We start from the raw sequence: 24384 nt of genomic DNA on the forward strand, positions 1-24384 counted from the left end.
AAGTCCGAGCTCTAGCCATGACCGAGACGTTCAGGCCCTTACCTACCCCCGGCCCAATTGCTTCTGCCAAATATAAGGCTCGGCCCTGCTCTAAATAACTTCAGTTAGTAAATCCATTAGCTGCTCCTTTCTGTCGGTCACTCGCTCCTGCACGTTGCTCGTTCTCTCCATACTCTTCTCATTCTCTGGTCAGCAGGCAACCATAGGCCCCACCCGACTAGGTTACTACTTTAGGTGGTGCTGTAGTTTTACAGGATCTTGACAGAGTGGAGAGATTAGGAGAAAAACTTGCGAAAAATAAATAAAAACGGAGACTGGCATCACGCTAACATTTTTATTAAAAGGACTGACATAAAATAACTTTACAGAAATTATAGGAAGAGTTACATGAATCTAATCTTAAATAATGTAATTCCACTCACAATTGTTCACAATGGAGTTTAGAGTGCAGAAGTCAACGTTCAACAACTTTTGTTTTTATTGCTTCAAAGAGGTCACCAAATCCCTAGACACACATTTCAACTTTGCTTCTCGTGTTCACGCCCCCCACCCCCAATTAATTCCCGCCCTCAAACGCAGATAAAACTCAAAAAGTGATACACAACATGGAGGAAAAAAATGTATAAAGTGTTCTGAAAACAATCTCCAAACGAAAAACAGCCACAAAAAAATGGCTTCCAGATCAGCTCCAGTCTGGTTTTTTATCATGACCAAAACATTAATCTGATTATGATTCAAACCCAAATCTGCAAATTCTGCATACGCTCCCCTCTCACTCGCCCATGGGTGTTCCCATCTTCCCACCACCATCTTTTGACCTGAGTGTTCAGTATTGCAGTAATCTCCTCCACATTCCAAACGACGTGCTCTGATTCAGAATGAGGAATTCCGGAACCTCATCAAGAGAACTGGATCTGCTGCACTCCAGGAATCTGGAGGAACGAGAGCAGAACTTACATGTAGAGATCTGTGTTTCTCACTTCTTTATGGTTAGCTGCAAGCCATGGGTTACCCAGATGTTTCTTCTATTACATATTCATTAATCCTGATTTAACATTTTCCGGGGTGCACAAATTGTGCATGGGTGTGTACTTTTGTGGTGGCGGTGAGTCAGATGGCCCCTGTGCACATGGGTGTGTCCCCAGAGAGGTGCGGGACGGGACGCCTGTGCCACTGCAACCAGCGCCCCGACTGATGGTGCAACTCATCACTCTCACGTGTTTGGTCTTTAATGAGTACTAGCAGCGTGCATGGAGACTCAGGAGCAACCTTACCTGTTGGTACGAGGTGGTGTAAACCATGACATTCTGTTGTTGTCCATCAGCAGTTATTATTCCAGCAGGCAACTGGTTCGCTGCAAGAGGAAACAGATCAATTGAAATATGGATAGCATATGCAAAAGTATGGTAGCAACTGAAAGGGAAGAGTTTGGAGATTAGGGGAAAATTATTAGACCAAAGATGAGGACGACAGTTAACCTGACAACGGAATCCAAAACATTACTGTTGATTTGATATGCATTTTACATTTACTGTACTTTGCCGCATTTATTGATAACAAAATCAGAAAATACTCTGGATAAATTCAGTAACATGATGAGAATATTCCTGGAAAATGTGCGGTAGGTGTAACACTTGACAAAAGAATGGCAAGGGTTTGAGTGAGAGGACTAACTGGTGTCTCCAAGTGGCCACACACCTCTCCAACATATGCACAGTTAGTTCCTAAGTCATTTCAACGCACTTGTATGACTCACTTGTAGTTTATTTGTTTGGAACATAACCCTAAATCCCCGCCATCACACAATTACTGTTTACACAATCCAAAAACGTCCGATTATAAAATCGCCAGCTGGGCATAATTTGAAAGCTTGTTATATTGTCAACATGGCTAGCTAAGTTATAAAATCCGACCTTACAGTATTAGGCTTTCACACGGGTATTCAGAGAAACAGATTGGAATTTTGGTGCGCATAGCAAGGAGTCATGAGTGCATAGAGGTGCGTGTTCTGCAGCGAATTTTCTTCACAATAGACAAACATAGGCTCATTCTGTTCAGAACAACCCAGGGTATGACACCATGTCATCTTGTAACTGTACATCAAGCATCGTGATCATAAACGTTGACACTGTATATGACATGAGATTTATGATATGGAAATGTGATGGGCAAATTTGGGCTCACGGGTGTTTGGCTTGGTTCTATGACATCAAAGGGGTATTTATTAGAATCCTCAATGTCTTATCTTTCAACATACATCGAGCCCTCTTCATTTACAGCATTTGTCACTCAGAAAACAACAAAACATTTACAAAAGTTGCCCAATTAGCGGGAGGGATGGGGGCAACTTCTTGTTACGTGCAGTGCTCAAGTTCAGAACGGTTGTCAGTCAAAACCCATACAGCGCAGTGCTTGAACTCTGATGTCATTTATAGCATGTTACTGTACAGCCACTGTGTTCCAATTTAGGCCGTTATCAGTCCCCAAATCTGCCATCTTCAACCCGCATACAGGAACGAGTGTAAAGGGTTAACATTATTCAGACTCACGTTTTCCCTGAAGCAATGGTCTGTGTCACTCATTGTTACCCATTGTTCAAAATGAATAAAGGACAGAATACATTTTAAACATATTTTGTTCCTAGCTCCTTAGGGTCCTAAGAATCTATTTCCCCAGGGAGACCAGGATGAAAGGACCATCACTTATCTGTTGATGTTCAGGGGAGGAATAGGCCTGGGGCCCAGGGGGAAGAACAGCAGTAAATAAGGCCATCATGACAGTTAGAGCAACTACACCATAAAGTCTACCGAACAAAAATATAAATGCAACGTGCTGGTCCCATGTTTCAGAAGCTGAAAAATAAAAGATCCCAGAAATTGTCCACATGCACAAAAAGCTTACTTTTCCAAATTTGATGCACAAATTTGATTAGTTCCCTGTTAAGTGATCATTTCTTCTTTGCCAAGATAACCCATCCACCTGACAGGTGTGGCATATCAAGAAGCTGATTAAACAGCATGGGGACAATAAAAAGCCTTTCTAAAAATGTGCAGTTTTGTCACAACACTGTAGGGTTAAAGTTGATTCTGGGGTTCTTCTAAAGACCCCCACCATTGATTGTTGTTATTAATTTGCTTACATGCCATTGTACTTATGCTCACTGTATAGCTGAATTTTGAGGCCTCTCGTCTGTGTCTAGCTCTCTGCCAAATCCCGCAGCCCCGTGTCTACGAGAAAAGGTGAGAAAAGGGACTGAGGGTGAGAGCGAGACAGAGTTACAGCTTCTGTTTTTCTCTGAAACATGGGCAGATTTGCATACCGCTGAGACAGGTTATCAGAACCCTTGTGTTAAGAATAACTTGTTGGGGGGCGCTAGAGAGCGTGCTATGGAGTAGACGTGCTTTGCTAGAGCTCCGCTCCATTTTGAAACAAATGAGTACTTATCTTAAACTCTCACGACCTATATCTTCAAACAAATATGACAAAGGGAAAAGGCACCAGAAAAGGGAGCGCTAAACAAGATCATTTGAATGAGATAGACAACGAACCAATTTCAACATCGCCAACCCACGAGGAGTTAGCTGAAGAGGCTAGCTTCCAAGAGTCCCCCACAGAGCCTACGCAAAGTGACATACTGGCTGCCATAAACTCACTAAGCAAGAAGGTGGACACAAGGTTGGCTGATATCTCAAAGAGTATTGGGACTTTGGCCGAAACTGTGAAGGCAACTCAGAGAAGGGTGCATGAGGTTGAGCAGACGACAGTCGATCACGAGGCCAGGCTACAGGACATAGAGAAACAGTGCGCAACGTTCAAAAATGACAACAAAACCCTGAAAGCCCGACTGGAAATGCTTGAGTCGCATTCAAGACGCCAGAACATCCGAATATGTGGCATCCAGGAGGACGCTGAGAAAGGGAAACCCTCTGAATTTGTCTCGGAGCTGATACCGGCCCTGCTGGGGAGCGAACACTTCAAAACGGCCATCCTGATCGACCGCGCACACAGATCTCAGGCAACGAAGCCGGCCAAGGGCGGGCCACCAAGGCCATTCATTGTACGGCTGCACTATCCCCAGACCAGGGATCTCATCATCAAGCTGGCTAGTCAAAAGTTCCCCCTTACCCTGGCTCCGTTGAAGTTGTCTTTCTACCCAGATCTTACCTTGGAGGTGAGGAACCAACGGAAAGAGTTTGATGAGGTACGCAACAAATGCAGGGCGGCCAACATCCGATATGGATTCCTCTTCCCAGCCCGGTTTAAGGTGACAGTCGAAGGATCAACACGTACGTTTGACAACCCAAAAGAGGCCGATCTGTTCTTGACAAGCAAGCTCCCTGGCTGAGGATACAGAACGGCTGTGTCAGCCGGCTAAATGACCAAATACAGGCCAGGAATGTGTTTGGATTTCCGGACTATGTCTTTTCGATTAGAAGATCAGAATTTGGGACTTATGATTGGTGAGATGTTGTGGCTAATATAGCATTGTTTGGCACATCACATTTTAGCGCCACTCACCCCCTAACGCGAGAGTTAAGTGTTATTTAATATTAGCGTATATGCGGAGGATCTATAGATGACGAGTTAGTTCAAGCTGTATGTCTAGACACCCTAAAGTTTGTGTGTTAGCCAAGGAGTGCTTTGTTTGGGGAAGTCACTCAGTAAATGGACGGGAGGGGGGATGGGGTGTGTGTTTTATGTTCACGTTTATTATTAGTACAGGTGGCATGACAAGCTCCCGCACGGCGGGACATTTTTCTTCTGAGTTTTGTATGACAGCAACAATTTGTACACTCTAAAATAAGAAATGCCACATAGTGACAGAGGCCAGAGTAGACCAGGTGGAATAAAGATAGTCAGCAGGAACTGTAACGGCTTAGGGCATGTGGTGAAACGAGCTAAGGTTTTCTCTCATCTTAAATCACTGGGTGCTGACATAGTGTTTCTTCAAGAAACTCATATTAAACGCTCCGCTCAGGCCAAGCTACGAGTCGGCTGGATCGGTCAGATATACCAGTCTAACTTTGATGCAAAAGCGAGAGGGGTAGCAATCCTGATAAGGAATAACATGCCATTTGTTTACTAATCCTTGATTTCAGATCCTAATGGTCGGTATATTATTGTGGCTGGTACACTGAATTCGAAACCAGTAACCTTGGTCAATTTATATGGACCCAACTTCGATGATCCATTATTTTTTCAAAGGGTATTTAAGGACATACCAAATATCTCGGATACAAGTGTTATTGTTGGAGGGGACTTTAACTGTATGTTAGATCCTCTTTTAGATAAACAGCTATCAAGGTCACTTCAACAATCAAATGCCAGTGTCTGTCTAAATACATTGATGACAAACCTTAACATTGTCGATATTTGGAGACTGATGCACCCAACAGACAGGGATTACTCTTTCTTTTCATCAGTTCATAAATCCTATTCCAGAATTGACTATTTTTTGTTGGACTCCAAACTAATCTCAGCGGCTGAGTCGGTTACCTATCACCCTATTCTAATTACGGACCACTCTCCTGTGTCCATGGTGCTGAAACTCGACAATATGTCGACAGGTCGGCGACCGTGGCGCTTAGACGCATACCTGCTGAAAGATGAGGCTTTTTGTCAGTATTTGAAGGAGCAGATTGCCTTTTTCCTCGGAACTAACGACACGGGGGATGTTGACGACTCCACCCTTTGGGAATCTCTAAAGGCTGTGATTAGAGGTTACATTATTTCTTATACATCAGAGAGGAAGAAACGCGCCAATACTAGGCTAAGAGAAATTGAAAGAGAGTTAAGGGAACAGGAGAACGTTTTTAGGACGAATTCCTCGTATTCAGTCCTTGAGAAGATCACAAAGTTAAAATATGAATACAATACCATCCTTTCGAAACAGGTGGGCTCTTTACTTGCTAGAACGCAACAAAGTTATTTTGAACTGGGTGACAAACCACATAAATTATTAGCAAGACAGCTACGGCATGTACAGGCATCTAGAGCTATTCACAAAATAAAAGACAAGAAGGGTAAAATACTAACAGATCCGCAGGATATTAATAAATGCTTTGCGCAGTTTTACTCAGAGCTATACCAATCAAAATGCGATGCTACTGATCCACAAACTATGGAACGCTTTCTCGCTGAATGTGAACTTCCTAAACTAGACAGGGGGGCAGCTTCTGCACTTGATGCAGGGATAACTTTGGAGGAAATGAACACAGCGATAGCACAATTTCCAAACAGCAAGGCCCCTGGGCCCGATGGATATGTAATAGAATTCTATAAGAAGTACTGCGCCAGTCTAGCTCCACTTATGTTGCGAATGTTTAAACAATCCAAAGAAAATGCCAAACTCCCGCAAACACTGTATGAGGCTACAATAGCACTGATCTTGAAAAAAGATAGGGATTCCATGGAGATGTCGTCTTATCGCCCCATGTCGTTACTCCCCATAGAAAACAAGGTGTTGACAAAGATATTGGCAAACCGATTGAAAACATATATTTCCGACATCATACACCCTGACCAGACAGGTTTTATCCTGGGCCAACATATACACTACAATTTCAGACGTCTTTTCAACGTAATGTATCACAATCATAAGGTTGAGGCAGTGGTAATAGCTCTTGATGCAGAGAAGGCGTTTGACCGGATTGAGTGGAAATATATGATGTCGGTTCTGGAGCACTTCGGATTCGGAAAGGAATTTATTAATTGGATAAGAATTATTTATGCACACCCAATGGCGTCCGTGGTAACCAATCAAGAAATGTCGCAGTCATTCCGCTTGTTCAAGGGGTGCCGACAGGGGTGCCCTATTTCGCCTGCTCTCTTCGCTATAGCCATGGAACCCCTTGCTACTCGCATTCGGGCATGTGCCGATATAGCTTCTGTTAAAATAAAAGGACACACAGCACAAAATGTCCCTATATGCAGACGATGTTCTTTTGTTTTTGTCCAAGCCTAAAACTTCTATTCCACCCTTACTTAACTTGATAAACACATTTGGCTTCTTCTCTGGCTACAAGATAAACTGGCAAAAAAGTGAGTTGATGCCAATATCACGGCCTGTGGATATGCAATTTCTGCAATCTACCCCGTTTAGAACAGTGGTGGACAAGTTCACAAGCCTTGGCATTGTAGTGACAGGAGACCTTGATCAGCTATTGAAAGCGAATTGGGACATGAAAATATATCAGTTTAAACAAAATATAGATTTTTGGAAAACTCTGCCTATCTCCTTGGTTGGTCGTATAAACGCTATTAAAATGGTTGTCCTACCCAGGTTTCTCTACCTCTTCCAATGTCTAACCAATTTCATACCACAAAGCTATTTTAAGAAACTGGATTCAATAGTAACTCCATTTTTATGGGATAACAAGGCAACCAGAATTTCAAAGAAGCATTTATGCAAGTACAAAATAGAGGGGGGATTTGGCCTTCCTCACTTTAAACTGTATTATTGGGCTGCTAATCTGGACATTGTGTCTTTCTGGAGGGAAAGCTTACCTGCGATGAGACAGAAGGATATGCCTGCATGGCTTTTGATTGAGCAGGCCTCCTGTCAACATTCCTCACTCCCTGCACTTGTTAATAGCCCATCATATGTGAAAAAATCCACTTATGACTCTAACCCAGTAATTTGTCATACGCTTAGGATCTGGAAACAGATTAGGTATTTTCTTAACATACCCACTGTATACATTGACAGCCCGATTTGCCTGAATCATGCTTTCTACCCCGCATTGGATGATGTGGTGTTTTCACAGTGGAGGGAGAAGGGGCTCACAACAATTGGTAATCTATACATAGATGATCAGTTAGCTTCATTTCAACAATTACAGGGAAAGTTCAACATGCCAACAACACATTTTTTCAGATACCTCCAAATCAGGAATTTCGTAAGGACACATATCCCACAGTATGGCATGAAGCCAAATAGTCCTACATTAGATAGCTTGATCCTTGTCAAACCCTATTCAAAAGGGTCGGTCTCTAGACTGTATGATGTGCTACAAGCCCACATAGAGGTATCCACAGACACCATTAAAAGGGCTTGGGAACAAGAACTTGGCTCAGAAATCTCAGATGAGGACTGGGTAGAAGCTCTCAGGAATATAAACCACAGTTCAGTGAATGCCAGACACAACCTTGTACAGTTTAAGGTGATACACAGGTTACATTACTCAAAATTAAAACTGCATAAAATATTCCCGGACACCTCACCACTGTGTGAGAGGTGCAAGCAGGATGAGGAGACGTTGACCCACTTATTCTGGACATGTCCTAAATTACATGTTTACTGGTCTCTCATTTTTGATTATTTATCTAGAGCCTTTGATAGAGTTCTAGCCCCAGACCCATTGACCGCTCTGTTTGGTACAGTTGATGGGAATAATCACGAAGGGAAAGCTGTCTCTCTTTGTACTCTATTAGCCAAAAGGCTCATATTGCAATTTTGGAAATTGGAGACTGTACCTACCTTTGAAATGTGGTTACGGGATTTAGGAAATGTAATACATATGGAAAAGATTCGATACAATACCTCCAATAGAAGTCCAATGTTTTACAAAATATGGCAGCCGATACTGGATAAATGGTCTAGTCCCGCTTCATAACTGGGTTGACGATCTGCTGCTACTCTGTGCTGTACTCCACTCAATATTTATTTTTGGCTTAACTACACTGCTTGTAATGACTATATGCTGTCGTCTTGTACATGTACCACCTAATAGGATTTTTTTTAATTTTGATTATGTGTGAGTTAAGTTTTGTTTTGGCCTCTAAATTGGCCATCCCATTCAACAGTACAATGAATGTCATTGTTAGTATTGCTGTCTTTTTTATTTGATTTTTTATTGTAAAATAATAAACATATTATAAAAAAATAACTTGTTATTTTAGCTGCGCATGCAGGGTTTGACATAGGAGATCACACCATAAGGTGTAGATAAGATCCCGTCTTTCTTTTGTTCGGGGCAGAACTCAGGAGAGACAGTTGTATGTCTGATGTTTGATCTTTGACTTCTGTCTACAGCTGTATTTTGATTAAAACATTTATGATTTATAAGTACACATTGAGTGTTCCTTATTTGTCAAGTAAATAACGGAGCCCAGAAAAGTGGAACCAACACAATGCCACATGCAACCAGGAAAAAGGCGGAGCGATTTCTGTATATTGCACCTTTAAATCATTTGTACACATTTGTTTCCTAAAATAGAGAATCAAATAGCTTGCTGGTCCATGTTCTTACTATCTGTATTTGGGCAGTAAAGAGAGAGTGTCGGTTTCAGAAGATTTTCAATTAACTAATTACTTTTAGCAACATTTAAGTGCTTTATATGGTGTGTACCTTTTTTGACAGTTCTTCAGAAGATTTTCATGTGTTGCGACGAGGGCCCACGAGGAGGATATGCGCGACGGGGGCGATTTACAATTAAACATTAACACATGAACCAGGGTCACCCTTCATGCCCTTGAGTGGGTTACCAGAGTCACCAGAATGTGCTTCATAATATGACGGGCCATAAAGGACATCAGGGACCATTCCTTAAGTGCTAAACCTCAGCTGAATCTGGTAATGAATGGTGTGGCGGTTGAACAAGGTGAGGAGACTAAATTACTTGGCGTTACCTTAGATTGTAAACTGTCATGGTCAAAACATAGATTCAACGGTTGCAAAGATGGGGAGAGGTCTAGCCGTAATAAAGAGATACTCTGCTTTTTTGACACCACACTCCAAAAAGCAAGGTCTGCAGGCTCTAGTTTTGCCTAATCTTAATTATTGTCCAGTCATGTGGTACTATGCTGCAAAGAACGACCTAGTTAAGCTGCAGCTGGCCTAGAATGGAGCGGCACGTTTTGCTCTTAATTGTAATCAGAGAGCTGATATAAATACTTTGCATGCCAGTCTCTTAGCTAAGAGTTGAGGGGAGACTGTTTCTTATAAAAAGAAGTGATGCAGTCAATGTGTTGACAATCCCAAATTGTTTGCATAGTCAACTTTCACACAGCTCTGACACACACACTTATCCCACCAGACATGCCACCAAGGGTCTTTTCATAGTCCCCAAATCCAGAACAAATTCAAGAAAACATACAGTATTATATAGAGCCCTTATTGCATGGAACTTCCATCTCATATTGCTCAAATAAACAGTAAACCTGGTTTCAAAAATCAGATAAAGCAACACCTCGTGGCACAACGCCTCTCCCCTATTGGACCTAGATAGTTTGTGTGTATGCATTGATATGTAGGCAACGTGTGCCTTTTTAAAAATGTATGTAGTTATTTTCTTGTCTAATGATGTTCTGTATCATGTTTAATGTATTGTGTGGACCCCAGGAAGAGTAGCTGCTGCTTTTACAACAGCTAACAGGGATCCTAATAAAATACCAAATCTCATCTGTTTCCCCCCATTTCTTTCCGACCCCGAGTGCCACCTGCAGTCAAAAATATATCTTTGTGAACAAAGAGCAAAAAAGGGTGCTAACGCCAGAACATAAGCGTTTCTTATCAATGTATTAAACAGAAAAACTCACGTTTTGGTATAAACCCAATTATACATTGATATTTTTCCCATGTTATTAAAAGTATAATATGCATTTTACTATAAACACAATGTATGCAACTTATTCAAGTCATGTTTAGAATTATGAATAGCCTATTTCCTTTTAAGATAGAAATTGTCCTCTGAACAGGGGAAAAAAACTGAACTCTTATGAGGAAATCTCAGCTTTATCTCATATGAACATTAAACAGGTTGAGTACTCTGAATCAACGGGTCGTTCCTAATGTCACACTGTCCGGCCATTAGAGCCCGCCTTCTGTCAGTCTCCCTATAAATTAGAGGACTTACTAAACATATAATAGAATAAAGGATAATCAAGTTTTGTGTCATTGGCCTACACACAATACTGCATAATGTCAAAGTGGAATTCTTTTTTTTATTTTTATTTTTTTTAATGTTTACAAAATTGAAAAGCTGAAATGTCTTGAGTCAATAAGTATTCTTATCTTATGGCAAGCCTAAAAAAGTTCAGGAGTAGACATTTCTTTAACAAGTCTCATAATAAATTGCATGGACTACCTAATCTCTGTACCCCGCACATACAAGTATCTGTCCCTCAGTCGAGCAGTGAATTTCAAACACAGATTCAACCACATAGACCAGGGAGGTTTTCCAATGCCTCGCAAAGGGCACCTATTGGTAGATGGGTAAAAATAAAAAAGCAGACATTGCATATCACTTTGAGCATTGAAATTTGGAAGGTGTATCAATACACCCAGTCACTACAAAGACACAGGCGTCCTTCCTAACTTAGTTGCTGAAGAGGAAGGAAACCTCTCAGGGATTTCACCATGAGGCCAATGATGACTTTAAAACAATTAATTCTCTCTTATCACAGTCATTAAACTAAGGATGGATCAACAACATTGTAGTTAATCCACAATACTAACCTAAATGACAGATGGAAAAGAAGGAAGCTTGTACAGAACACAAATATTCCAAAACATACATCCTGCTTGCAATAAAGCACTAAAGTAACACTGAAAATAATCTGTCAGAAATTAACTTTTTTGTCTTGAATACAAAGCACTATGTTAGGTGCAAATCCAACAAAACATCACTGAGTACCACTTCATATTTTCAACATGATGCAGCCACCACCATGCTGATGTTTTATCATTCTTTCATAAAAAGAAACGTAGAGCTACACACAGGCAAAATCCAAGAGGAAAACCTGGTTTAATCTGCTTTCCAACAGACACTGGGAGACAAATTCACCTTTCAGCAGGACCATAACCTAAAACACAATAGGTTTCTGGTTTAGGCCCCGGGCCACTAATCTCTAGGTTACTGCCTAATAATCTATTTTCCTAGGGAGACCAGGATGAAAGGCCTCTCTCTTATCTGTTGATCTTCAGGGGAGGATTATGACTGGGTCCAGGGGGGAAAACTGCAGTAAATAAGGCCATGAAAGTCAACTGGACCATAAACTAGCTGATGACCCTGTCACATAAATAACAAAGGAGTACATTTATACATACAGCACTTCTCATCCTTTCATCTAGGCCTAATCCTTGAGCTTTTAACAGAGTGCTGGAGGAAGATAACGACAGTTGATACTTTCTATGAGGATTGAGGCCCCACTTACCGAAGCTGTCGTCCGTGAGTTCTTCTCCGAGTCCCTCCGTTACAGATACGCCTCCGATTCCCTTCTCCCCTTTCATCGCCTATAGATACACATTAAGAATGTGTTAGTATTTAACATTGAGCTGTATTTCCACAGCATCAACCGTGTGATATGTTAAAGGGGAATGGAAACACTATGATTTACAACGCCAGCTGTAAACCGTCATATTGGCATTGTTGCGTCAATGGCAGGAGAGCATTTTGGAACTCTCCAAAATGGCTGAATTTACAGAGTAGCTCCAAGTCTGCGAATGAGTTTATTACAGAGAATTAAATAATTGTTAGTTAGGGAGCCAATAAACCTACTGAAGCCGTTCATGTTTGAGCCAATCGTTGCCCCAGATCAAAGAGTCTATTCTCGTAGCAATAACAACACCGATATGCCGCCTGAAACACCTCAGCTAGAGGGTTGGAGTTGGCAAACACAAACTGGTGTGAGTGGGGATGCTGCCAGGTAATGGCTAGAGTACGAGTGTGTGTGTTGTAGAGAGATGGTGGCGATACAGCACAAAATCCCAGCGGATGGTGGCTGGGTTCCTGTCAGTCTGACAGGATGACGATGTAGTTGTTGAACGCGTCACTAATCCTTACGAAGGACTTCCTGGCTGAAGAGGTTACTCGGCCAGTCAGCAGTCGATATGCCAGTTAAATAATTTGTGAAATTTTGCTTGATTATCAATTGTTTAAGGTTAATATCAGTAGTGGGTAGGTGTCCAATATATGTAGTATTCGTTATAGTATTCTATAACGCTGTTTATCATCAGCGCTGTTTGGCGCGTAGGTAACACATTTACCTTTAGATTAGACGACCAGAGTTCGAATCGCAGACATCATGATTCATGAAATCTCATTCTAACCAATAATGGGGCGTGCTCATTATAAATACATTGTGATTTAGTTTAGGTATCAGACTAACTTTTCTTATGATTTTGTTTGCAGAGCATACAGGCTGGCAGCTTATCGCCAGTTCACCCTATGGAGGGACACAAGGGAGAATAGCCAGAAGCAAAGGCATTGATTAAAATTAATTTAGTAAATCTAGCCTAAGACATATACCTAATGCCTGGGTCTTATGTAAAAAATAGTATGAGTTAGCTTGTCCACTATAACAACAGGTTCAAGTGTAACCAGATAAACTTGCTTTGAAGATAAAACTACTTTCAATGCGCACTAACCCTGTGTCCCTGTCGCTAGTGTAGTGACTTAAACTAGCTTTGGCTGCCTTCTATTGGAAAGGAATGGTACCTACACTGGCAACTAGTTGGCAGAGTCAAAGTAGACTTCAATAATATATGCCATTTAGCAGACACCTTTATCCAAAGCAAACTGGGTACATGGTAGTGGAAACAGATCATAGAAAGAGGATTACAATTTTGATATAATGGATGGTCAGTCCTTGCATCTATAACTCTGTCTATGAATTTGAGTTTGGTTACATTTCTCCGGCCCTATCCCTCAGCTTTTTACCAAAAGAAGAGCAGGGAGTCTCTTTGTTATTGTTTCTACTACTGATTGCCATTTTAAGAAGTTAAAATGCAGATTAAATACACACCAAAATATGCTACAGATACTATAAAAATGTCCCATCACTCAGACAGTGAATACACAGCATCCAGCAGAGCAAACAAATGTATTTTTACAAAAGCCCCTTTTACATCAAAATAATAACCACAGTGGTTAGAGGGTGCAACAGTTCAACACTTCAGAAGCAAATGTCAGTTGGCTTTTCATAGCTGAGCATTCATAGATTGAGAGAGTCGAAACAGAACTGGGACAAGGTAGGTAGCACATCCATTGAAAAGGGTAAAAAAAAAAAAAACACATGCGAAAAAACTATTCCATTCGGATTCCCTTTATGGATGGGTGTATCTTTGAATTCGCTGTTGAATGGCCTGCTCCTTCTCCATTTTCGGAACACCATCCCGCTTCCCCAAAGTGATTGATAGTATATCTTGGCTCGCACTGAGATGATTGCGATTTTTACAGCGAGTTATGGTCTTCACTGATCTCACTGTCCGTCAGCTCCATCTGTGGCGTATAGGGGCAGGACTCGATTGTATACTGATGGTTCTGAGCGCAATCTAGCTGGGCCCTGAGCTCTTTGGTGATGGTCCCACTGGACCTCTTCTCCAGGAACACTCTGGCACCAGGTGGTCAGTTTGGCATGCTGCACTAACCGTTCTTTCCTGTTGGTAGAAAACAATTAAGGCATCTATTAGGCTAGTTAAATAGAATAACTGCATATACCTGAAATAAACAATAGCCAATAACACAGATTTGCAAGTACCACCTCTGCCTCCTGCACAGACTCCTCCAGGATGAAAACATTTCAGGGATGAATATGTCATCCTGAAAACAAACAAATGTTTTGTTAAGACAACTGAACCCAAATATATCAGTTGGCATTAACAAGCTACCTGTCCTGTGTGCCTTGTCAACACACACACACACACACACACACACACACACACACGAGGGACATTTATTTTTCAGCAAACATTAGCGATGTCAACTTCAGTCTAGCTAAATGACGTGGAGCTAACAAAAGATTACAAAAATAAATCTGTCAACAAAATGTATTACAGTACTTGACTATCTGAGATGGAAGCTAGCTACAGTAACTAACGTTACCTAATATCAGGGGTGCACAGATAAACTGTGTTGCAATTTTAGTTGCTGTTGAGTTGCTAACTTGCTAACGTTATTTGCTGGGGGGGGGGGGGGGGGGGGGTTACACAAAACACTTCAGATGCAATTAGCTTGTTACCTTCATCTCGTGTCAAACGCTAGCCTGGCCCTTCATCGCAAAGTCTCCCTCCGCGAAGTGCTGTCTGCAGATCCTGCAAGCTCAAGCTGGCACGTCCTTCCTCTTCAGGACATGGAGCCACTTCTTCAAAAGTTGTAGGTCCTTGGGCAGCCGATGGAAGTTTACAGAGGGATTTTTTTGGAGCCACTTGTCGCCATCTTCATTGTCCGCGCGTATCCTCACTCTCTACAATTCACTCTCTTAGCACAAATTCAATACCACAGACAATTTGCTGATTCCTGCCAGTGATGCACGGACTGGCGTCAGTCGTTTCTATGGCAATTTAAAATGGCGCTGATCATTGCTCAAATAAACCTGGTCGACAATCAAAACACTAAATATAGAGATGTTTTTATGTTAAATGCACATGTTTAATATTAGTGGATTGAATATATATCTTTGCTTAGATCTACTCCTGAAGTGTTTCCATTCCCCTTTAATGGCCAGGTAAGGGAAGGACACAGCAACATCAAGCCCTTTGTGTTTGAGTCAAGGCCATACATAGAGACTTCCTGAGAACTCGAGAATGCACCAGTCCACAGGCAAATGTTTTAGGTCGAGAAATTGCACGCACGCACACCCAGGCTCTCTCTCCCTTCTCTCTCTCACCTCTCTGAACTTCTGAAGGTAGAGTTTCAGGGGCTCCACGTACATGTCGAAGCCCAGGGTGGACATGGCAAACAGGATGTCCTCGCCGTTGATGGTCTTCCTCTTCTCCTGGTGGCAGCGCTCACTGGCCTCCGACGTGATGAAGCTGATGAACTCGCTGACACACTCCTGCACACACTCCTTGGCATCTTTTGCTATCTGGACAGAATGAATAGGAAAAGATGGATGTGTCAAAATGCTGTCTAAAAAGGTTGATTTTGTGGAAACTACATTCAGGGCCGGTTTCCTCGACACAGATTAACAAGTAGTGATGGGGTGATACGATATTTTGGGATGATATTTCGATATTTGAATATATATTTCTTATTGCTAGTCAGCACCAACATTATGATATTTTTCATCCTATAGCTTCTTTTTAAGTGAGCCAACATGTTTTCAGCACTTGTATTATCAAAACTCGTTTTCTCACCCTCTCTCGTCTCTCTGCAGCTGACATATAATGACCAATATGTGTGTAACATCAAATCGCAATAAAAACACAGTATCAAATTGCAATAAATATCAACTCAGCAAAAAAAAGAAACCTATATTAGGGGGGGGGGGGGGTCAAAATCAAAAGTACTGCAGTGCATCTCCTCCTCATGGACTGCACCAGATTTGCCAATTCTTGCTGTGAGATGTTACCCCACTCTTCCACCAAGGCACCTGCAAGTTCCCGGACATTTCTGGAGGGGAATAGCCCTAGCCCTCTCCCTCTGATTCAACAGGTCCCAGACGTGCTCAATGGGATTGATCTGGGCTTTTCGCTGGCCATGGTAGAACACTTACATTCCTGTCTTGCAAGAAATCACGCACAGAATGAGCAGCGTGGTTGGTGGCATTGTCATGCTGGAGGGTCATGTCAGGATGAGCCTGCAGGAAGGGTGAGGGAGGAGGATCTCAATCCCATTGAGCACGTCTGGGGAGGATGTCTTCCCTCTAACACACAGAGTTGAGATTGCCTCCAATGACCACAAGCTCAGTCCGATGATGCTGTGACACACCGCCCAAGACCACGACGGACCCTCCATCTCCAAATCAATCCCACTCCAGAGTACAGGCCTTGGTGTAACGCGAATCCGACTATCACCCCTGGTGAGACAAAACCGCGACTCGTCAGTGAAGAGCACTTTTTGCCGGTCCTGTCTGGTCCAGCGACGGTGGGTTTGTGCCCATAGGCAACGTTATTGCCGGTGATGTCTGGTGATGACCTGCCGTACAACAGGCCTACAAGTCCTCAGTCCAGCCTCTCTCAGCCTATTGCAGACAGTCTGAGCACTGATGGAGGGATTGTGCTTTCCTGGTGTAACTCGGGAAGTTGTTGTTGCCATCCTGTACCTGTCCGGCAGGTGTGATGTTCGGATGTACAGATCCTGTGCAGGTGTTGTTACACGTGGTATGCCACTGCGAGGACGATCAGCTGTCCATCCTGTCTCCCTGTAGCGCTGTCTTAGGCATCTCACAGGTCGGACATTGCAATTTATTGCCCTGGCCACATCTGCAGTCCTCATGCCTCCTTGCAGCATGCCTAAGGCATGTTCACGCAGATGAGCAGGGACCCTGGGCATCTTTATTATGGTGTTTTCAGAGTCAGTAGAAAGGTCTCTTTAGTGTCCTAAGTTTTCAGAACTGTGACCTTAATTGCCTACCGTCTGTAAGCTGTTGGTGTCTTAATGACCGTTCCACATGTGCATGTTCATACATGTTTTATGGTTCATTGAACAAGCATGGGAAACAGTGTTTAAACCCTTTACAGTGAAGATATCTAGATTTGTACAAATTCTCTTGAAAAAGGGACGGTTCTTTTTTTTTCTGAGTTTAGAATCTAGAAAATCGCAATATATATTGTATCGGCACCCAAGTATTGTGATATCGTATCGTGAGGTCCCTGGCAATTCCCAGCCTTAATAAAATGCATGGTTATTGGAGGATCTCTGGAAAGTGTGTCCGGGAAACCACCCATCAGTGTTCAAATTTGATGTGTTGTTATCCTCTCTAGGCTCTCTAGACATTAGCGTCCCACCTGGCTAACATCCGGTGTAATTGCAGAGCGCAAGAATTCTAAATACACCATTCGTAATATTAAACATTCTTGTAAATACATGCATCTTACATCATTTAAACAATTAATTTCTTGTTAATCCAACCGCCGTGTCAGATTTCAAAAAGGCTTTACGGCGAAAGCATACCATGCGATAATCTGAGGACAGCACGCACACACAATTATTACTAGCATTTTCCAACCAAATATTAGCATCACGAAAGTCAGAAATAGCAATAAAATAATAATTTACATTTGAAGATCTTCTTCTTTTGGCAATACAAAAGGTCCAATCTTCACAATTAAATGGTTGTTTTGTTCGATAAATCAATTTTTATAGCATACATTTTGTAAACGGCTTGTGTCATGAATTCTGTCTCCTTCAACGTTCAACAAACCATTGTATGTATTACTCACACTAAATTTACGTTTATCTAGTCATGTTTGGTTTCATTCCAATCCTCTTTTTGTTAGTGGGGGGTGTGCTAGAATAGCATTTTAGTACTTTGTATATAGTTATTTACTTCAAAATGTATCACTGTACCAATTCGGCCACTTGGGTACATTTGGGCAACTTATGTGGGACACCTGGGTGACTACATGCTCAATGTCATGTAGCTCACTCATTCCTGAAGATATCTTTTTGAAACTTTTTTCAAATACTGTTGCCCTCTTATGTTCTTCATCGAAATTATCCCCAGCATCATATCTGAATGTTTGGCTGTTCCTGTTCAGTTGAAAGATGCAACAATAAAAAACTGAAAACGTATGTTTATTTCCTTGTATTTTCTTCTACCATATCTATGGTGTTATATTCTCCTACATTCAATTCACATTTCCACAAACTTCAGAGTGTTTCATTTCAAATGATACCAAGAATATGCATATCCTTGCTTCTCGCCATGAGCTACAGTTAAATTAGGGTATGTCTTCAGGCGGAAATTGAGAGAAGGGGGGGTGTCCCAAAGAAGTTAATGGATCTGGTGAAAAATAAACACGACCAGGTCAACCTGACATGTGCGACTTATGTGGAATGTCACATCTGTTGTTAATCAGTCATGGAAGACATGCTGGGTTGGAAAACAAGGAACAATAGTCAGTCAGGCAGCAAACAAGCAGCCTTCGAGAGCTTTACCACCTGTAGCTGGAACGAGGGAGTACCAGGAGGCTCAAGGACTATGGTGGAAATTACAAGATTATGTTATAATGCTGTTACTGCAGCATAATAAAAGGTTGTTAGAATTCTCATCTGTGTGTGTTCTACTGAGGATGGGCCTCTGAAAGATTTACGATGTCTTTGTGGATTCTGCATTCCAGGGCAAGAGTTAATGTATCTGTTCTAAACGGTACCAGGGAGAGATGGCTCTAGTATGGAGTTGGGGGGCCAGACACTGGTATCCACACAATGGGTTCTCATTCTCATTGTGAATTATAAGTATCTTTCATACAAATCTTAACCTTGTGACCCATTCCATACATCTATTGTGTGTCGTGTAGACTGAAGGAGGATGGACTTGGCTATAAAATGCTGTGGCTCAAACCAGCAGGTTGAGTTCTCAGTGATTACCTCCAGTGGTGATTACCGACCAGCTCCATTACTGCAGTAATTAAATAATAAAGTCGGATTGTTTTGAAGAAATCTTTAAAAAAGTCCCTCCTTTTGATTACAATAATTTCCCCACAGGACATGTGGCCTACTGTATGTTTGGGCCATGGCAGAGAAACACAACAACACTGGTAAATATTTAGTCTTGCCAAATGATATATATATATTTTTTTAAATGTACAGTGTGTCCTTGGGTGACCTGAAAGGCGCTTCTGGGTACTCAGTCTCAGTGTTTCCTCTACCACTGCATGAGTCCAGCTTTCTTTAAAATACATGGCCTCAAATTGGTTATGACAATAATTTAGCCGTTGATGGAAACCCTATATGATGATTATGTGGTCTATGTAGGGCTGGGCGGTATACCGTATTTTATGACATACCGTTATTGATGCAGGGACCGGTTTGGGTTTATACTTTACCTTCTATACCGGTATTTGAATGTTTTTTTTGTTATTCTTAAATGTGATATGCCATGTGTAATGTCCATTTTCATAGTTTATTCCCTACATGAGTCATCTCTCTCTGCTCTTTCTCTCTGTGCCACATTCCACACCGACCTAGCCACGCCCCCTGTCACTCAAGGAGCGCATTTGATGTTCCTCAACCACGAGACACTTGCATTCAGTCTGCATAGTCAATGCAACACATGCTACAATGTTGATGACAACAATGCTGTTCTCACTTTGCTTCTTAATATAAATCCACTAGCGTTCTATAATGACACTATTAGTTTGTGTTTCGTACATCAGCAAACAGCTAGTTTGTATTTTCTTAGCAAGTTGCCTAAACATTTTGAGACACTAATTGTTAGCCACTAATGCTAATAGCTAGCTAGCTAGCTAATAAATGTACTGAGTAAGAGCAAACGTAGCTAGCTAATACAGCCTGAAAATGCCAGTGATGGTGTAGACCTAAATCAGCATGTTGTTTGTGCAACAGTATCTATCTTCAAAGAGGAATATGCAAAGCAAGAATATGTTAGCTACATGAAGTAGCTAAGAGAAAACAAGCAATGTAGCCAAAGCTTATAGGGTCCCCTAGGAAACACTTACAGTGCCTTGCGAAAGTATTCGGCCCCCTTGAAATTTGCGACCTTTTGCCACATTTCAGGCTTCAAACAAAGATATAAAACTGTATTTTTTTGTGAAGAATCAACAACAAGTGGGACACAATCATGAAGTGGAACGACATTTATTGGATATTTCAAACTTTTTTAACAAATCAAAAACTGAAAAATTGGGCGTGCAAAATTATTCAGCCCCTTTACTTTCAGTGCAGCAAACTCTCTACAGAAGTTCAGTGAGGATCTCTGAATGATCCAATGTTGACCTAAATGACTAATGATGATAAATACAATCCACCTGTGTGTAATCAAGTCTCCGTATTAATGCACCTGCACTGTGATAGTCTCAGAGGTCCGTTAAAAGCGCAGAGAGCATCATGAAGAACAAGGAACACACCAGGCAGGTCCGAGATACTGTTGTGAAGAAGTTTAAAGCCGGATTTGGATACAAAAAGATTTCCCAAGCTTTAAATATCCCAAGGAGCACTGTGCAAGCGATAATATTGAAATGGAAGGAGTATCAGACCACTGCAAATCTACCAAGACCTGGCCGTCCCTCTAAACTTTCAGCTCATACAAGGAGAAGACTGATCAGAGATGCAGCCAAGAGGCCCATGATCACTCTGGATGAACTGCAGAGATCTACAGCTGAGGTGGGAGACTCTGTCCATAGGACAACAATCAGTCGTATATCGCACAAATCTGGCCTTTATGGAAGAGTGGCAAGAAGAAAGCCATTTCTTAAAGATATCCATAAAAAGTGTTGTTTAAAGTTTGCCACAAGCCACCTGGGAGACATGTGGAAGAAGGTGCTCTGGTCAGATGAAACCAAAATTGAACTTTTTGGCAACAATGCAAAACGTTATGTTTGGCGTAAAAGCAACTGCTGTGAGCTGAACACACCATCCCCACTGTCAAACATGGTGGTGGCAGCATCATGGTTTGGGCCTGCTTTTCTTCAGCAGGGACAGGGAAGATGGTTAAAATTGATGGGAAGATGGATGGAGCCAAATACAGGACCATTCTGGAAGAAAACCTGATGGAGTCTGCAAAAGACCTGAGACTGGGACGGAGATTTGTCTTCCAACAAGACAATGATCCAAAACATAAAGCAAAATGTACAATGGAATGGTTCAAAAATAAACATATCCAGGTGTTAGAATGGCCAAGTCAAAGTCCAGACCTGAATCCAATCGAGAATCTGTGGAAAGAACTGAAAACTGCTGTTCACAAATGCTCTCCATCCAACCTCACTGAGCTCGAGCTGTTTTGCAAGGAGGAATGGGAAAAAATGTCAGTCTATCGATGTGCAAAACTGATAGAGACATACCTCAAGCGACTTACAGCTAGCTAGCTGTAAGGGAATACCCCCCTGAATTGGACAAAAATGAATGGCAAGATATTGGCATTGGACAAACCATATACACGATGTCCAATACCACCCAAAGCGGCGTTGATTCGTGCAAAGTATATGGCAAATGCCATATGGCAATTGCCAATTGTAACACGTCAAAAATCCAACAGGGGGCGAGTGCGCTCCACCGGGGTTTTTCATATTGGAAATGCAACCCAAGTCAACATCCAAAAGCAAAATTTTGAAAAAATGATTTTTTTTTCAAAAACTTTTCACCCCTTAAAAAAGTGCTTTCTGGTCCGTTTTTCGAAATTCTTTAGATTTTTTTGTCAATTACACATGTGTAAGAACTGTATGAATATACTTTTGTCCAATTTTGTTATCTTATTTTTTTTTTTTTAATTACATGCGCATAAGGCATATGTTTTGTCCATTTGCAATATGATTTCATAGGAAGTCAAAAGTCAAAAATGTCAAAATTTGGTAAAAAACTTCAAACATCCTTAAAAAAGTGCTTTCTGGACCGTTTTTCAAAATTCTTTCAATTTTTGTGTCAATTACACATGTATAAGAACTTTATCAACATACTTTATTATCATTATTATTATTTTTTTACTTGTGCATAAGGCATATGTTTTCTCCATTTGGAATATGATTTCATAGGAAGTCAAAAGTCAAAAATGTCAATTTTATAAAAAACTTCACACATTCTTAAAAAAGTGCTTTCTGGACCGTTTTTCAAAATGTCAATTACACACGTATAAGAACTGTATCAACATACTTTATTCGTATTTTATTATCATATATATATATATTTTTTTTTACTTGTGCATAAGGCATATGTTTTGTCCATTTGCAATATGATTTAATAGGATGTCAAAAGTCGAAAATTAGATTTTTTTTTTAAACTTTAAAAACTAAAAAAAAGTGCTTTCTGGACCGTTTTTCGAAATTGTTTCGATTTTAAGACAATTAATCATGTGTAAGAAGTGTATGAATATACTTTTGTAAAATGTTATTATCATAATTTTAATTTTTTTACTTGTGCATAAGGAATATGATTTGTCCATTTGCAATATGATTTCATAGGAAGTCAAAAGTCAATTTTTTTGGGGCCAAAATTGACTGAACTGATGAACTCGGGACGGCCGGGCAGTGATAGTTGTTCATTTCCATCACTCGTTGTGTTGATTTCATCATGTCCATTTGGTGATGTTTTTTCACTATAGAATCATATTGCAAATGCACGTGCATTTGCAATATGTTTCAATGGGCATTTACCATCACGAATTTGTCATGCTATAAAAATCCTGCAGGAATGTGAAATTGACTGGCCCGATGAACTCGGGATGGCTTTGCAGTGATTCTGGTTCATCGCAATCGCTCGTTAGTGTTGATTTCAGAATGTCCATTTGGTGATGTTTTTTCACTATGGAATCATATTGCAAATGCACGTGCAACTGGTAACCCAAAAATAAAAAAATTGTGATTTCATTATGTCCATTTGTTTATGTTTCCTTACTTTTTCAAAGTCACTGTACATTTGCAATATGGTTCAATGGGCATGTACCATCACGAATTTGGCATGCTCAAAATTCAAACTATACTTTGCTCAAACTATACTTTTGTCAACTTGTATTATCATAATTTTTTTTGTTTGTTTTACTTGTGCATAAGGCATATGTTTTGTCCATTTGCAATATGATGTCATAGGAAGTCAAAGTCAAAAGTAACGATTTTCCTCCGTGCAACTGGTGATCTGAAATGTGCAACTGGTGATCTGAAATGTGCAACTGGTGATCTGAAATGTGCAACTGGTAACCCCCCCAAAAAATGTGTGATTTTTTTGGTTTATGTTTCCTTACTTTTTCAAAGTCACTGTGCATTTGCAATATGTTTCAATGGGCAGGTACCATCACGAATTTGTCATGCTATAAAAATCCTGCAGGAATGTGAAATTGACTGGCCCGATGAACTCGGGATGGCTTTGCAGTGATTCTGGTTCATCTCAATCGCTCGTTAGGGTAGATTTCAGAATGTCGCTTTTGGTGATGGTACCTCACTGTTTAAACATATTGCAAATGTACAAGAGGAGTCAAGTGGACAAGAGTCCATCAGTCAATTAGATATCATTCTGACACCAAACTGATACAAACTGACACCAAACCCACTTTTTCCAACTCGTTCAGAGCTGGCCCAAAATTCACAACGCCTTCGGTTCAAACCATAAAAAAAAACATAAAACACGTAGTTACGTTCTAGCTGCGGGTCCATTTCTTATGTTATGTGTTGGCCTAGCTGAGGCGACCCCAAATCCCAAGTTTCGGCTCAATAGGTCATTTGGTGTCCGAGAAAAACCCTAATTGGTGCTGAAAATCCACTATTTTCCATGACATGCTACGGGGTCCTTGAACGAGCTATCGGACAGAAACGTTGGGGTCCGTCTCTATGGGCCGAGCCGGTTTCAATGCACCTAGCCTTGCGTCTCTGAGACTTTTCTAAACGTCGTCATTTTCGTGATGGTCAAAATGAATTGAAGGTATTGCAAATGTACGAGGCTGTTTCTCGGTCCGAGAACCGTCTAGAGCCACGTAACTCACCACGCACCATCGACCGGAGGTCTAGAACAGGTTTCTAAAGTTTCGGAACTCTAGGTCTGACGGTTCTTTTT

At 41.2% G+C, this 24384-nt stretch overlaps 1 protein-coding gene and 1 non-coding gene across 3 annotated transcripts in view; both read right to left on the reverse strand.

Moving 5' to 3' along the window:
* Positions 1 to 320: 320 nt before the first annotated feature.
* LOC139370014 (nuclear transcription factor Y subunit beta) overlaps positions 321 to 24384 on the reverse strand; it is a 50708-nt gene continuing 26644 nt past the window's right edge. For both annotated transcript variants that reach the window (XM_071109301.1, XM_071109310.1), the window contains exons 4-7: positions 15611 to 15808; positions 12158 to 12236; positions 1275 to 1354; positions 321 to 932 (exon numbers count right to left, since the gene is read on the reverse strand). In XM_071109301.1, the coding sequence (XP_070965402.1) occupies positions 900 to 932; positions 1275 to 1354; positions 12158 to 12236; positions 15611 to 15808 (390 nt within the window). In that variant the 3' untranslated portion in view covers positions 321 to 899. The remainder of the gene's footprint in view (positions 933 to 1274; positions 1355 to 12157; positions 12237 to 15610; positions 15809 to 24384) is intronic.
* Positions 1105 to 1218, reverse strand: LOC139383709 (small nucleolar RNA SNORD67). The gene has a single exon (XR_011628775.1). It is a non-coding gene; the product is annotated as a small nucleolar RNA SNORD67 (small nucleolar RNA).

Source organism: Oncorhynchus clarkii, chromosome 2 (assembly GCF_045791955.1).
Source record: "Oncorhynchus clarkii lewisi isolate Uvic-CL-2024 chromosome 2, UVic_Ocla_1.0, whole genome shotgun sequence".
NCBI classification, from domain to species: domain Eukaryota; kingdom Metazoa; phylum Chordata; class Actinopteri; order Salmoniformes; family Salmonidae; genus Oncorhynchus; species Oncorhynchus clarkii.